At 44.9% G+C, this 15,253-nt stretch overlaps 1 protein-coding gene across 1 annotated transcript in view; it reads right to left on the bottom strand.

Annotated features, from left to right (window-relative positions):
• Window positions 1-1,762: 1,762 nt before the first annotated feature.
• T265_15091 (hypothetical protein) overlaps window positions 1,763-15,253 on the bottom strand; it is a gene marked incomplete at both ends in the record, with an annotated part of 77,999 nt that continues 64,508 nt past the window's right edge. Inside the window, 2 exons of the mRNA XM_009176542.1 lie at window positions 1,763-2,472; window positions 6,432-6,675. Coding sequence (XP_009174806.1) covers window positions 2,218-2,472; window positions 6,432-6,675 — 499 coding nt within the window. The remainder of the gene's footprint in view (window positions 2,473-6,431; window positions 6,676-15,253) is intronic.

Here is a 15,253-nt window from a genome sequence, read left to right as displayed (position 1 = left end):
CGCATAAACTTGGTTTTAAGGGGAGACTCGGCTGAATCTCAACTCATCCTCTTGCTTATTATATTCTTTCACTGAATGTGCTACAAAAAGGTCGCCTCATGTTTCGCCTTATGCGATATTCGAGGCAATATCGCTCACAAGGCCGATGAACACTCTTAGACGGCCATGACCGATTGTATGCGGTTCATATCGGCTGCACTGCCACAATGGAGATATTTTACTGATGCCTCTTTCGCGAAGCCACCTATTGCTCACCCAGGAGATCAGGACTGTGAATCAGGAAGGCGTAACCGAGTGATATCAGATACGTAATCTCCAGGATACCGTCATGTGTGGCAGAGCTCAGGAAATAGCGGCGCAAGTCAACTACACTACTTATCAGTGCTCAGTAGTTCGAAGTTAGCGGCGTATTCTTTGGCATGTTGCCCGAGAATTGTGACCACAGGCTACCCACGTATTGCGTGCGTAACGACCCCAGCCTCGGACACCTCTTCGAATCATGAAGTCTAGTTTACATGACTGCTCTCGAACTCCAATACACAGGAGATGGACTAGCTTTCCCATTGCTATGCGTTGCCTGTCCGAAAAGAGTATTTAATTCCCAAATGGATCCAGATCCGTTTATTCTTGCCTTCGGTGACACAGCTCTGATGATCTAGAGGCTGCTTTGTCTGACTACGCAGCTTTCGATACTGTTTTATTTAACCGGGTCAAAATATCTGCTTGATTGGCTGATTTGCAATCGTCGCCGCTGCGTTTTTAATTTAGGAACTTCTATCACGGAGTTGGGCCGATGGCGATTAGTCACGGTTTATTCATTGCATCAGCTCACACCCCAGAAGACCGTAGCTTCGATACTGCTAAGTACAGCATTCACGACTCTCTGAGTGTTTTATTATAGAGAGCTGAGAGCTCATGTTTTGTCAATGAAATGTGAATGCTCAGATAGAAGGTCACACTTGTGCTGAGACTCAGTTGTATGGTCATCTTCAGGTGGACTTGTCAGTTTGTATCTACTGTAATCTGTTGCTGCGCAGCGCTTACTTCCGGAAGAGCTGAAGTCACTGAGTGCTGCATTTCTCTGCACTTCCCGCAGGTGCGCATCTGGAAAGTTTACTGTCCCCGAAATGACGTGAATATACCGAAACTGTTATCCGCTCACACAGGCTTTCGTTTCCTCTTTGTACGGAAATAAACCCCTGTTGGATTTGCAAGCCATGATAAGTGATAGACTTTCTGTTTGCGACTCCATCCAAATGTCTGGCCTCAGTCAGGAATCTGAGAGGAGTGTTCCAGTTAGTCACAAATATATAGTGGAATCAGACATCTAGAGAAGCCAAGTATTCGTACGGACCTTGAAGAAAACTTGGTGACATTGGTCACAGCTTATCCGTCCAACAGGTCAAAAAAGCCTTTTCTAAAATAAAACCATCCGTTACGAAAAGGATCTTCTGGCCTTGAACAAACAATCACGCTTAGATTAAGCTGATTACCTGCTGCTGCCGGGCGAGAACTCCTATCGCTAACAGGATTCTGGGAGAGGGCGTGGAATCTCCATGAACTTCAGACACAGGTAAGTGTACTTCCATCTTAAGCTAAACACATTTTACCCTGAGGAATCTTGCTCCGGCTGGAAAGAAAACAATGACTCGTCTGTAGGCCGGTCTGGTGACCTATTCGATTCGGACAGATGCTGACGTCCGGAACGAAGTGACACTCTCCCATTCCCTCCAAGAGCTTCGAGCGAAAACTATCACATGTCCACAAGTGAGTGAATTTCACCACAAATCATGTAATAAAGAAATGCAGTGATGTATGCCCGTTTATAAATCGCAAAAATGCTGCTGTTGTTGCTACTGCTTTGTTCACCAGGTACATTCTGCGTGGATGTGGTCATGAGAAAAACGTCCTTCAATGGAACCAGAGATCAGTCGAAACTGGAGTGGGAGAAACAACACGAGAATGCAACTTGGAATAATATCAATAATGGCGTTGTAGTAATAAAAATATCACTTTGACTTGATGGAAATGATTGATTAGTGTTGTATTCGTATATCCACAGCCTCTTTTTCAGAAAAAAAGCAGTGAACCACCGGTTGCGTGACAGACGAGGCGAATGAATCAATGATTCCATGAGAGGTCTATTGCCACCACACAGTTTGTCCGAGGTCATAGGACACAAGATGGTGTGAAATGATCAAATGACTGCGGGGTTCCTCATTTCTCTCCGCGTCTTATGAGTTTTTCAACGTCTGGATCCCAAGATATTACACGCCGGTTGACAGGGTCGTACTTCCCGGCAATAAAATATAATGGTCCGTTTGATGCATCACTGTCACTACTGTTCGGTGAACTGATATCCAAGATGTTGACATGGTTCAAAAGACCAGGTTGTGAACTGCTATCAGTGAGTTGTTCGAGGCATTGTGCGGTCGGAGTCTCCTTTTCTGGACATTCGAATTTCCGGTTGACCTGTTGGAAGGGTGAAGAAACATGTCGGGAATTTACAGAAGAGGAGAGGCTGTAAGATTTTTTGGCGTGATACTTAACTCTTGATGTTTGCAATGGAAAATAACAGCGAACTCCGGCTTGCCACCATTCTATGAGTAAAACTACGAGGCCAAAGCATTCGTTGTGTGAAAAATAAATAAAAGAGGTTTAGTTTCCGAGAAATACACTTATTTTGCAAATCAATTTGGTTTTGACGAGAGGCTCAACTGAATCCCTCTTTAATGGTGTCCTCCAACTGAATGTGCTGCACACAGGCCGCCTCATGATTCAGTTGGGACGATATTCGAGATATCGCAGTATATTTTCATAAAGGAAACTACTTACAAGGTTGCTGAGAACTGTTCGACAGCCCACGAGCGGTTTCGTCCTTCTTGGAGCTCTTCAGGTAGGTGCAGTCCCCGAGTCGAGTCGCTCGTGAAAACCGAATTGATTTGCAAAATGAGTGTATTTCTCGAAAACAGTCCAATTTGGGTTGAAGCAGAACATAAGGTTGACGGAAACTTGGGGACTGCACCGACCTGATGAGCCCCAAGAAGGGCGAAACCGGCCGAGGGCTGTCGAAGAGTTTTCACGTCGAACAGTTTTCAGCAACCTTGTGAGGTCTAGTTTCAGTTGATTGACGAGGAAACATAAAGTTGGTTCTGAGATGTAGCGGAGATATTGTGTAAGTCTCAAATTACAGGTCATCCTCTCAGACTATACCCGTCAGTTAGGCAATATATTCGATACAAAAAAGAAGTTGGATGTTCCAATCAGAAAAACTGGGCCCATTAGCAAGTTAGATTACGTACAATCTGGCGTTTAGATAAAACGGAAGTTTATCGGAAAATTGGAGACGTAACCTGGACGATGGGCACGAAGGACTAGGAATCGTGGAATCGATTTACTTGTACTTAATCAACCGTCAACGCCCACTCGCTCAACAGCGCTTAACACCGACTGCCAAAGTCTACAAGTGCCCCCCCCCACAACGTCCGCTAGGAAGGACTGGCGGAGTGTAGTCTGTTGTTTTAGGGGGCGTACCGTTACATTATACTTCAAGGGACCATCTGAAAGGTCATCTGTCTTGAACAGGACAGTGTAACGGTAATATGACATGCGGTGGACGTAAAGACATGGAGTTGACATTGTGAATGGATCATTCGAAGTTATGACTGAGAAAGCGGTGTGCGCACAAAGCCGAAATCACTTTTACACTGTAGCTACTTAATCAACAACAAGCGCTGTCAATTCGAGTACAAGCTCGTGCATAACATTACTTGGGAACAAATTCGTCACAACTGCTGCTCGATATTATTTTTTGCTCAGTATTCGTATAAGTTGAATGAAGTTCTCCGAGTCTCTGCTGGGCGCTTACTTAGTAAAGATAGACCATGCATTGGTGGAAGCTGGAGCGCACATCAGCTTGATACAACGAAACAAAACATGTACGGAGTCAAATTTCCGACAGTCAAAAAATTCAACAGACGCAGAGAAATTTCAGGAAATCGTGATCGAAAGATTCTCGGGACCTACTCTTTCGAGGTCGGTGAGGGAACAGCGAAGTGCAGCGGAACCGCACGCGATACGTTGAAGTGAAGCCAGCATTAAGTGGTTGTTTTGAGGCGAATAACGATGGCTTCACGCCAGTCGTTAGGCAAAAGATTGCAGCACAGAAAATAAACCATCAGACTTAATCGCCCAGGGAATATTTCGCACCGCAAGAACCAGTCTCACGGAACGTGTGAGCTGAAGGACAAATGACTGGTGAAATAAAACGAAGCGTTGTAGTTGCATGCAGAACACTGTCGCCAGAAAGGTTTCTTTAGAGTAATGAAGAGTGCTTTCAACTAGTCCAAGATGTCCAGACTCGTCAAAAGTTCCCCAAATATGAAAATATAGCACCTGTACGGAAGACCCACTTCTCAGTGCTCAACTGCCCGGAAGCAAATACCGCAGCGCACAGAGGATAACCATGTAAACGATTATAACATTTTCGAGGAGCTACAAACTGGGATGCATAAAGGTGACGTGTTTGGATACGACTGGTCACCTGGTGAAATGCCATCCACCGAATCCACTTAGTGAATGAAGCTGAATATGACCAACAGTATTAGAAGAATACCGAAAATGAGACTAGAAGACAAGTAACTACCCAAGAATCAGACAACCTGCACTGTTAGCACACCGGTTGAAAGCGAAGAATTCGGAGGGAAGCTTTAGGCGTCAGACAGAGTGGCACTGGTATAATTTCTTTCGATGAGAAACGCGTGGGAAATACCGTGAAAGTAACTAACAACCATGTTCACTGATTCCAGCAAGGGAAAAAAAGTGGGCTGTCCAAACCTTGAAAGGCCATTTTACTGAGATAAAGGCAAAGATCCTGAAATTTCATTCATAGGTTCATTCATAGCACGATGATAGTGAAACAGCGGTAGACTGTTGCGCCGGCTTTATTCAGCTTGTACCTGACTGCACGAGAGTCCAAAATTCAGATGAACCAGGTGTACAGTATCGCCTACTAATTTCAAAACGTCTCCCAGACAAACGATTACTGCTATATAGCTTGGATTTCCTTTACCTGACTGACATCCTCTGAAGCGAAATAGTAGCGTGGAGTGAAACGTTTCGCATCAAGAACACATCATTTTAGCTTATTGTAGGAGTTTCTTGAGTGAGTACTCTCCAACAACCGCGCTTCTTCGATGGCAGCAAGATTTGCCGAACAAACAGGTCTATGGTAGTAGAATAACGCATTACTCAGACTTCTGAAATCTCCAATGATCGACAACAATGTGAACACAAACATCCAACGCTATCGTCTTATATGGAGGACTTCAAAAACCCGTCTGCGACTGCGGACTGATGAACATGTGTCTACACCATTATAAGGCAGCGAGACACGGACGATAGACCAAGGTAGTATCGGAACCTAGGCTGGGAGAGTATCCCAATCACACAGATTATCTGGAAATCAAATATGAATGGAATCGAAAGTAGTATGATCTACGAACAGATGCCATGTGGAAAAAATACGACACTGGGTCGAGAAACACGGAAACTAACGGAAACGATAGACTTCAATTGAGTTTAAAACATCCTAATATTGATTTTAGATCACGGGACTGATTGGGTAGGTATGGCAAAATGTCCAACGAGACATTTGGTCGAGTGCGAGATAGACGCAACCGCATTTGAAAACATATAAGTAAACAAGTCCACCCAACCGCGCAGTGATGACGTCTCCTCGAAAGGTAACGAAACACTTGCAGGTTAGTCGCCGGGCTCGGTGAACGGAATAACAGCCACCTGATGAACTACCTATAGACATGTGATATCTGAAGAGGATGGTACTCCGAATAACCTCTCGTGTTCGTTACGGTCATCTGAAAATGCGAAAACTCTACTGATGCGAGAATGGTTATTTGGCCCTTGTTCGCCTAGATGGCTTCAGAGCATATATGCAGCGAATTTCAAAACCCTATGGTGATTCCCATAATACACGTACCGTGAGTGAGAAACCAATGGTATTTCGCAAATTTATTACGGTCACCAGTATCCCAGAGGACCATCGGTCAGTTTCAATACTAAAAGGTTTCAATTTCTTCACCATTTATAGGCAGTCCCCTCAGTTGAGGGAAACGTGGAGGACAGACAATTAGGGAACGTCGCGGAATTCCAACTTGTTATTGCAAATTCGAACCAGATGAATCAGTTCCAGGCGCGGTGATGGGTTCTTTAAGATCACTCTGATGCTCTAGTGTTAATCATTTAAGGGTCAGATCTTTGTGAGGCTCATATTCGCTTCCCTTCCATCCCAGTTGACAGATGTTCATTAGCGTATTTGAGCTTGATACTGATGAGAGAGAGAGTATACCTTAAATGCCTCATACTGAGACTGATAAATGACCTGTGATGGAGTGTAATAGTGTACTAGTTACCTGTGGACTGTCTGGATATAACGGGACATTTGGGTGGACGACTGAGGTTGTCCTGCTCTGAGGTTCTTTCACGGTAGAGTCGGACATCTGGCGCTGGCGGTACTCAGCGTAAGTCGGGAGAACCACGGCATGACGACTGATACATCTGGCCTCATTTTCATCCACGTGGTCTGTGGCGAACAATGCTCCCTTGATATCTGAAACACGTTGACCATCGGCTCCAGCCTCTTCGGGGTTGTAAAACCTATATATGACAAAAACAGACGCTGAATACGGGTCGTCCATCGCGGACCATAAAGAGTAACTTAGATAATCCAGCAGAAATCAAGACTCCTTGTTTTGGGAAGTAAGAAGAAAGCTGTCTCGGGCTCAAGACAATCTGCTTACCTCAGTCGGCCTCGTGACCCCAACTGCACCATATGTATAGATCCTAGATAAAGTGACTGATCAACAATTTCAGGTAGCCTCAAAGTACCTTTTACTTCGACGAATACATCAATTTGCATACGCAGATGAAACCCAGCTGAATCTCTTGTTTGTGCAAATGAGTGTATTTCGCTAACTGAAACACGTTGACCATCGGCTCCAGCCTCTTCGGGGTTGTAAAACCTATATATGACAAAAACAGACGCTGAATACAGGTCGTCCATCGCGGACCATAATGAGTAACTTAGATAATCCAGCAGAAATCAAGACTCCTTGTTTTGGGAAGTAAGAAGAAAGCTGTCTCGGGCTCAAGACAATCTGCTTACCTCAGTCGGCCTCGTGACCCCAACTGCACCATATGTATAGATCCTAGATAAAGTGACTGATCAACAATTTCAGGTAGCCTCAAAGTACCTTTTACTTCGACGAATACATCAATTTGCATACGCAGATGAAACCCAGCTGAATCTCTTGTTTGTGCAAGTGTATGTATTTCGCTAACTTTGGGTTTAGGTAGAACACAGGTTTGACGGGAATTCGAGGACTGTGTCTACCTGATAAGCCCCAAGAAGGACGAAACCGCTCGGCTGATTACCAGCGAGTAGTATGTTACTTCTACCCTCTTACTTCTTGCTAGACAGGCTTGAACATGAACCAGCCGATCCACATCTCCCATCACGCACAATGGAGTGCCTGGAATCGAAACAGCTGGGGGAGGCGAAAAAAAGAAAAGAAAAAAATCAAAGCGACAAGCCAGCAATCGAAATCCGCGACGTCAGTGACGCTCCACACGGGCTTCCCATTAGCTTAGGCTGGTCGTAGCACAATCGGAATGTTGAACAGCTTCTACATGCATCGCCTGGGCGGATTTTTGATGTTCACCGGACTAGACGAGTGCCAGACACAGGAGTACTCCGAAGGGGGCGTTGTGATGAAACCGAGGTCACGATCACATTCTACCTTATACACAGTGACTGGACGGATACAGTTTTCCACAGAACCTTTCATATAGCCAAGCGACTACGATGAAATGGAACCCTGGCCAACAAAAGCATCGACATCTGGATAGCTTGAGTGGAAGTCTAGAAGAAGCTGAGATGAATCTCATGGAGTAGGAAGTCGGCTCATAAAACAAGCTGACACGGAGTAAGACGACAGGAAATAGAGTTTCTTCACTTCGACGAGCGCGAAATTCGAGCCAGAGTACCAAGGCGTGCAAAATGGAAAGGTGCCATTGGAGCCGTTGGATATGGGGAACAAAAAAGCTAGATTTGAGCGACTGTGGACGTGCTTGTTCTGGTCGCCCTGGATTGGTCGACTCCCTGTGAACACACAGTGATCGGACGGCGAAACATCAGCGGGTGAAGTAAGTCTATCAGACTCGCCTAAGCCTCCTGAAGCCACCAGGTCGCTGAGCCTGCGGCAGTACAAGAAGTGGGTTTCATCGCCTACCTTAGAACCCTGAACGCGATGGTGCTAAGGGTACCATTCAATTATCATTATTATGTGAACGGAACCAAGTCGAGTCACGTCTTCTGGGTTCGGTCTATCAGGAAAGTAGCTCACAGTCTATCGAAAGCGTACATCACTGGTTAAAATTTTAGGCTGCTCCTAACCATATGTGCAAGGCCCGCCTTAATATCCTGGATATTCCAAGGCATTAAGCCCACAACGGTGCTAGAAGTGACTCTCAGTGACCATCATTCTACAAACCAAGATGGATAGTGCTTAGCACTACCTGGCCATATGCATGTGCTTAAGGTGACGCCCAAACATGGTGCGGGGCATTAGACATCCGTTTGCATACGCTGTGAATATCAACTGTTTGGTGGTGCCCACGACCCGGACATATGGGGCATATGGGTAATTCCCCATTGGGATTCTCGTGTTTGGGTGCTGGGACGGACAGTGTTTTTTCTAACATCCCCTTGGTAAGTTGCATTATAATGCACTGTATCCTTTTGAGTCCTGATTTGTTGTATCTTGTTGCATTCTATTGTGTATCCATCTACAGGAGGCCCACACTAACACTCCAGACATTAGAGAATGTTAAGTTTATAACAATTCTAGAGGTGACCATCGCTGTTCAAACCCAGCTGAAAGATGGCTAGCACTAGCTAGCCCTATGTATAGGCCCAGGATGCTTCATCTAAGTGGGGTGGACCACCAGAACCCAATTTGCAGGCCTTATGGGACTCAACCGTTCGGTCGTACTCAATTTAGTTGACAGTTATGGGCAGCCAGAGAGATAGTCTAATGGCTTGAGAACTCACCCCTCTTGATTGCCTTCCGGCTTTATTCACTCGGGTTTACACCAGGTACAGAACTTTCAAGTGAGTGCGTATGCCATGCAGCGCAAAACTTATGTGACAATGGTGCGGGTGCCTATCGATGTATTCTGATGTGATAGGTCATTCCGGAAATGAAAGCCAGTCCACCATATCCTACAATGTGAAAACCGAGATTCGTAAAACCTAAAAGTGACATTTTTGTTTATCCATCCATTCAAGGTCGCCTGCAAATTGTGCTTTCTCGGGCCGCCCAGTACCGGCTGCTTGAGCAGTTGAATTCGAGCGGAATCGTAAACGAGTCCTCTGCACTTTGCAGTAGACCTGCACAAGACTCTAGCAGTCTTGAGATTTGAGTTCTAACAAGCCCAAATCAATGTAGCTTCAGCATAATTCCGAATATTAAGAGATATTATTCGGTAAAGTACGGTCATATGGCTATACGGCTTTAGTAGACCAACAGAAGCAATCACTTTTATGTAATCCATCGGTGACGGTGTATGTTGGATAGCAGCAACTTATCTGTTTGCTTAGCCAGGTCAACAAGCAAGTGGAATGACCAGCAGAAACGGCGCCAACCAAGTCACATGTCTGAATGCCTGATTTCATCTCTCAACAGACTTTGGGACAAAGTAAGTGGCCACTGCTGCACGGACAAGTGGAATGCACACGAAATCTGCAAAGCCCCACTTCAGAGTCTATCATCGAGTGAATCAGACGCTGAAACAGTGAGAGTTTTTACCAAATGACTGGCCACTGCTGCACGGACAAGTGGAATGCGCACGAAATCAGCAAAGTCCCACTTCGGAGTCTATCATCAAGTGAATCAGACGCTGAAACAGTGAGATTTTTTACCAAATGATAAATTAACGGGGACGCTTTAACAGAGTAACAATTAGCCATAGGCGTGGGACGCTGACCACCTGACGGTTACAAAAAGGAATCGAAATATGAAAAAATCTGAGAACTACTGTCCTAACTGGGGCTTCCTATTCCGTCACCTAAATCTCCCCTACAATTGTATTTAATGTTTTGAGCCAACTGTACCACTGTTGTTTCATTGCAAACAGACTGCATGAATCCACCCGTAACATGATTTCGCATCACGTGATCTGATAAGCAGACAGGTTAAAACTGTTCACCCATGTGCTGCTATGCAACAGTTAAGAACAGGAAAGCCAATATACACTCATTTGCAAACTAATTTGGTTTTTCGAGAGACTCATCTGGAACCCAGCTGAATCTCTCGGTTTTGATGTTTCCAGGCAATTGAACGTGCTGGACCAGGCCGCCTCATGTTTCAGTCGCTACGATATTCGAGATATAGCGATACGTATATATTTTCGTAATGCACTACTCATAAGGTTGCTGAAAACTCCTCGGCAGCCCACGACCGGTTTCGCCCTTCTTGGGGCTCATCAGGTAGGCGCAGTTCCCGAGTTTCCGTCAACCTTATGTTCTACTTGAAACCAAATTGCACGAAATTAGCGAATATACACTCATTTGCAAACTTATGAGTAGTGCATTACAAAAACAGGAAAGCCACTTTATTGGTTGGCTACGACTAACACCAGGACTGTCCGTTAGGTTTATAAACTTCGACACCTCGTTGCCTAACGCTGTGAACCGACGTGAATTTATCGGTGCACTTTTAAAGAGCGTAGTGAAGCATACCGATGGGTCGACGGTTTTTCTGATCCGTAATGGAATGTTTGCAATCGAATTGCACAGCTTAGTGAACAAACTAACGACCATCTACCTCATGCCTCATCATATCATGCGAAAACGAAAACACGCCGTATGAACTGCTTAAATGTCGGTTTTTGTCATAGCCAAGTACTGCTTTTCGATTAGCGACTCCACCTTCCGCTTATTCCTTGTTACAGATGCATTTCAGCTAGCTAATTGAAGTTCTCTATATCCAGGTTTTCAAATCAGAGGACCCGAAGAGCCTATTGGGCTTTGCCTTAGCCGAAGTAACCGGTGCCTGTTTACAAGTGACTGTCAGAGATTTCCGCTTCATCTTATAAGGCAGCTTTTGCTGTAGCGTACTGGCATCCCTCAAAAACTTCCCTAAGATGCTCTGCGGCGTCTTTTGAAGGCATTCTTGCTCGGACGAATTTCTTTGCGTCCTTGTAGGCACAAGGCATTCCTACGTTCCCCTACCCCCCATACGAAAATATAAGCAATGAATTATCGCCAAACGCATCCGGAATGATTGACCTGGGAGCAAAAATGGCTGATTCCATAACCGTTGTGTGTACCGCGCACGGCGTAGGTTCATTTATAGATGGGAATAAGAAAGTAACTTCATAAATTCGCGCCCCTCAGCCCAGTTTAGAGCTTCTGTGTGCGCCGAATGACAGTCACTTGCAAGTTGGATGAACAACTGATGAGGAGAAAGGGAGTCAAAGATCAGTGGTAGACTTAGTAGTGTTTCTCACATTGTGACATCACCAGTGAATAAAATTTTATCTAGACTGTATCCATATGGAACGCTTCAGGTGGAAACAGAATGTATTATGTATATGTCACGAGGGCGTCCTCATTCTGTGGCATAAACTACTTGACACCGGCGGCATACCGACACAATCCAGTCTTGCATCACGAACAACGGGGGTGTTTTCCCCGCAACGCGGAATTCCGCACCAACTGGCAGCGGTTGGGGCGGTCGTGAATGAAGAACGTTTACAGAGAAAAACGTGGATTGCTGAGTATTCAGAGAGAATACCTGAAACTCACCACCCGTGTATGCAGAAACGCAACTGGCTGAAAAACAGTCCACCATTTCAATGATTTATGACACTGTCTGCATGCCTTCTACCTAGCTCTTCGCCCGTGATACCCTGCAGCAGGAACACTCTACTTATCTCCACATGAGTCACCAAGGGCTGGTAAGTGGACTGAATCGAGGCAGAAAATCATTCAATAAATATCATATTTACTGAAAAATTGAGGTGAATTTCGTAGAACACCGCACACCACAGGACACCCAAGTGTGCCTACACAAACGATTTTCGTGACTATTGATAAGAACCCCACGTTTTTAATAAACTTTTAGCTTTTCAGTAATAACAGCCCTTCTTGTAAACAAGATATTCGACTACAAATTTTCACCAATTGTCTTGGACAAACCAACCAGACTACACAAGTGTGAACAGTATAATTCAGGTGCGTCCAGCGTGCCCTGGTGGAGTAGTAGTAAAACGCTCGCCTCGCGCGTCGGATGTCTGGAGTTCAGACCTAGCACGGCGAAGGATATGCACTGCTGGTGAGCTCCAACAATAGAAGAAGTTGAGTCCAGTACTTCATCCCTTTGGTGTGGACGAACCAAAAGAGAGTGGTATGAGCGTGAGTGCTTCTTGTGTACGTTCCTCGACTTTCATGCAAACCAAGTCAGTTGCAGTTGCCACCATCCAGTGTGTTCAATGTCGAGTCGTGTCAATGGCAATTTCAAACTATATTGTTTGTTCTTGTTCGTTGTTGAGGCCGCGAAAGTACATTGTCGGCGCCACCTGACTCAACCAAGCAAACGCTGTTTTGTTGTCATGATAGTCTGCGGAGGTTCTCTTCAAGCACTCTACGATGCCGCAGATCCTAACTGCAGTTACATGCTCAGGAATGTTGGGAAACGTCTGCTCCGCTGGCTGGCTGGATGTTTGGACCAATGGCCTAACCGAAAACGGTGATAAGGTAGACGACCAGGATGCTTCCGTTCCGAACCGGATGAAGACATCCAGCAAACCATAATTGGTGACTAACTTTATGATCTACTCGCAGATGTAGATCTATAAACCTAGTGTACTTTATCACTGTTTGATGCGTGGATGCGGCGTAATGGAGTGCTCCACACTGCCCACCGTGTTTTAGGATTTATAAGTCAATAAGATGTTCGTGCACTCATCGGTCATTCTGCAAGACTCTATGTGATGCGATAACTTTCAATGGTCTTTGGCTTGTTCGCTGAGCCTGGCAGTCAAATGGCCCAACTCAGCGAACAGACCAACAACTACGTACGCTACCTGAGCTACTAACATTTTACTCTTCGGATAACTTGCAATAAGATCTTTGGCGAAGCAACGTCTTGAAGGAGGTTCGCAGGTTGAAAAGGTTTTTGCGCCATGATAAATTGACTAATTAATCCAAGAAATACAAGAGCTTTTTAAAACATCAGAGTAACTCGCGAGGCTCTTTTTCGGCCCAAATTATTTGGTGAGGGATCAGGACAAAATGTTGGTCGACAGTTGTCATTCCGAATAAGCCAGAGAGTTCAATTCCGGATTCACTTTCAAGATCAAAGTCTGAACAAATCTCCAGAGGATTGCATGGCTCCTGAGATTAATGCTACATTCATATATTGCAGCGGCATCCGCTTGCGGTGTACTCATTCACCAAGAGTTCACACGGTGACAATGCATCGAAACCTTGGTACCCAGGATCCATTAACTGAGCGCACTGACGAAATCTCCCGCCGTATGGTGACGCCTAATTGAACAAATCAACAGCCAGCTCACACGTTGTTATATTTGAAATGATAGCCTAAACTAGGCGGAAAGGGGGTGTAATTTGTTTACCATAAACGAAGTGCCTAAAAACCAAGCACCCACATACTAATTTGGGTTTCATGGAAGATTCATCGTAAACGAGAGATCCAACTGGGTTTCAGGTGAGTAGCCCGTCAAAACCAACTTGGTATGCTAATTTCGTACAATTTGGGTTCAAATAGAACCCAAGGTCGACGGAAACTTGGGGACCGTGTCTGCCGATCGTGGGCAGTCGAAGCAAATTTGAGAGTGGTGGATTGTGTCTATGCCTGCTTTCATTATTTTTTCCCAATACATGATATCAATTTCCGTTGCATTTCTAACTTAGGTGGGCAAGCTCGTATGAGCTCGATGTTCACTTCTGAATAAAAGTAGTCTTTCGGGGATTCTAAAAAATTTAAACTTTTTACACATAGTACGCTAGTCTGAACCCAGTTGCCACCAAAGTAAAAACCTGGACTGCTATGAATACATTCCCTGAAAACCTGCAACCTAATGAGCATGCTTTTTCAAATTCAATTTGCCCTACTATTTTAGGATCTTTGGCCAAGTTTGAAATTGAAAACAAACACCACCTGGGTAGGAACGGGGTGGGAACTTTTCCAGTACTCCTACTGTACAGTATAATCATAGTGTTCAACTTATGGAATAGACATGCGGCAAGGTCGAGTGATATGGTTCCCAGGGCTGGCTGTAGGGGGTGTCATTGGCTAACCCAGTTCTGTGATGTTGCATCAATGGGTTGTGCTCAGAAGCAAGTACTCCAATTGACATCGCTCCCGAAATCCGGCATACCATAGTCACCCAGGAGTCAAAGTTTATTTCATTAAGTCCTGAGTTATCCAGGTAGGTTGGGAATCCAAATATAGGACTTGCTAACAGAACGACTCATACTTAGGAGGTAACTAGGAGGTGAGTACCAAACGTTGGATCATACTGTATTGATTATGGTACCGAACGGTATATTTTCGCTGTTGTGCCATGGGTTGAAAACAATCCTATAGAGCAATCTACATATTGATTTGATAAGGTTTTCGAGCACTCCCTAAAGAACACGTACGATGGGGTAAAAGAACGACTTACAGCAAACGCTACTGGATGGGAGATTCTGAGATCGAAGAAAGATCGGTAGAAAGTTCCAAGAAAACGGTCAGAGAAGTGAAACGCGCATTGTCAGTCAGTAATAGGAAGCGGACAGAGTTGACCGCAATCATGACAATGAAGAAATTATCCATCGAATCTAATCGGCTGCCCCAAATAAATTAGTTTTGAGTTGATAAGGTGAATGCTTAAGGAGTTTGACGGTTCGACAATAAAAGTGAAAAATCTTAGGGGAGGCCAAAATGGTACTGACAGAAACGTGGGGCAAATACTGAATAACTTAAACAGAAACCCTTCGCGAGGAAGCAATCCTGATAGATCCCATTCACGTTTTCTCTTAAGTGCCTCATTGTTTTAGTGTCTATTAAGCCAGTTTTTCCCTTTTGTTAATATCGCAAAGGCATTTCCGTCCTAACTCGGCCACGACCCTTTCTGCAGTACCGCCATATAGATGTGAAGGAGT

The sequence above is a fragment of the Opisthorchis viverrini genome, assembly GCF_000715545.1.
Source record: "Opisthorchis viverrini unplaced genomic scaffold opera_v5_344, whole genome shotgun sequence".
Lineage (NCBI taxonomy): Eukaryota > Metazoa > Platyhelminthes > Trematoda > Opisthorchiida > Opisthorchiidae > Opisthorchis > Opisthorchis viverrini.
This window is presented reverse-complemented; position numbering and strand designations above follow the sequence as displayed.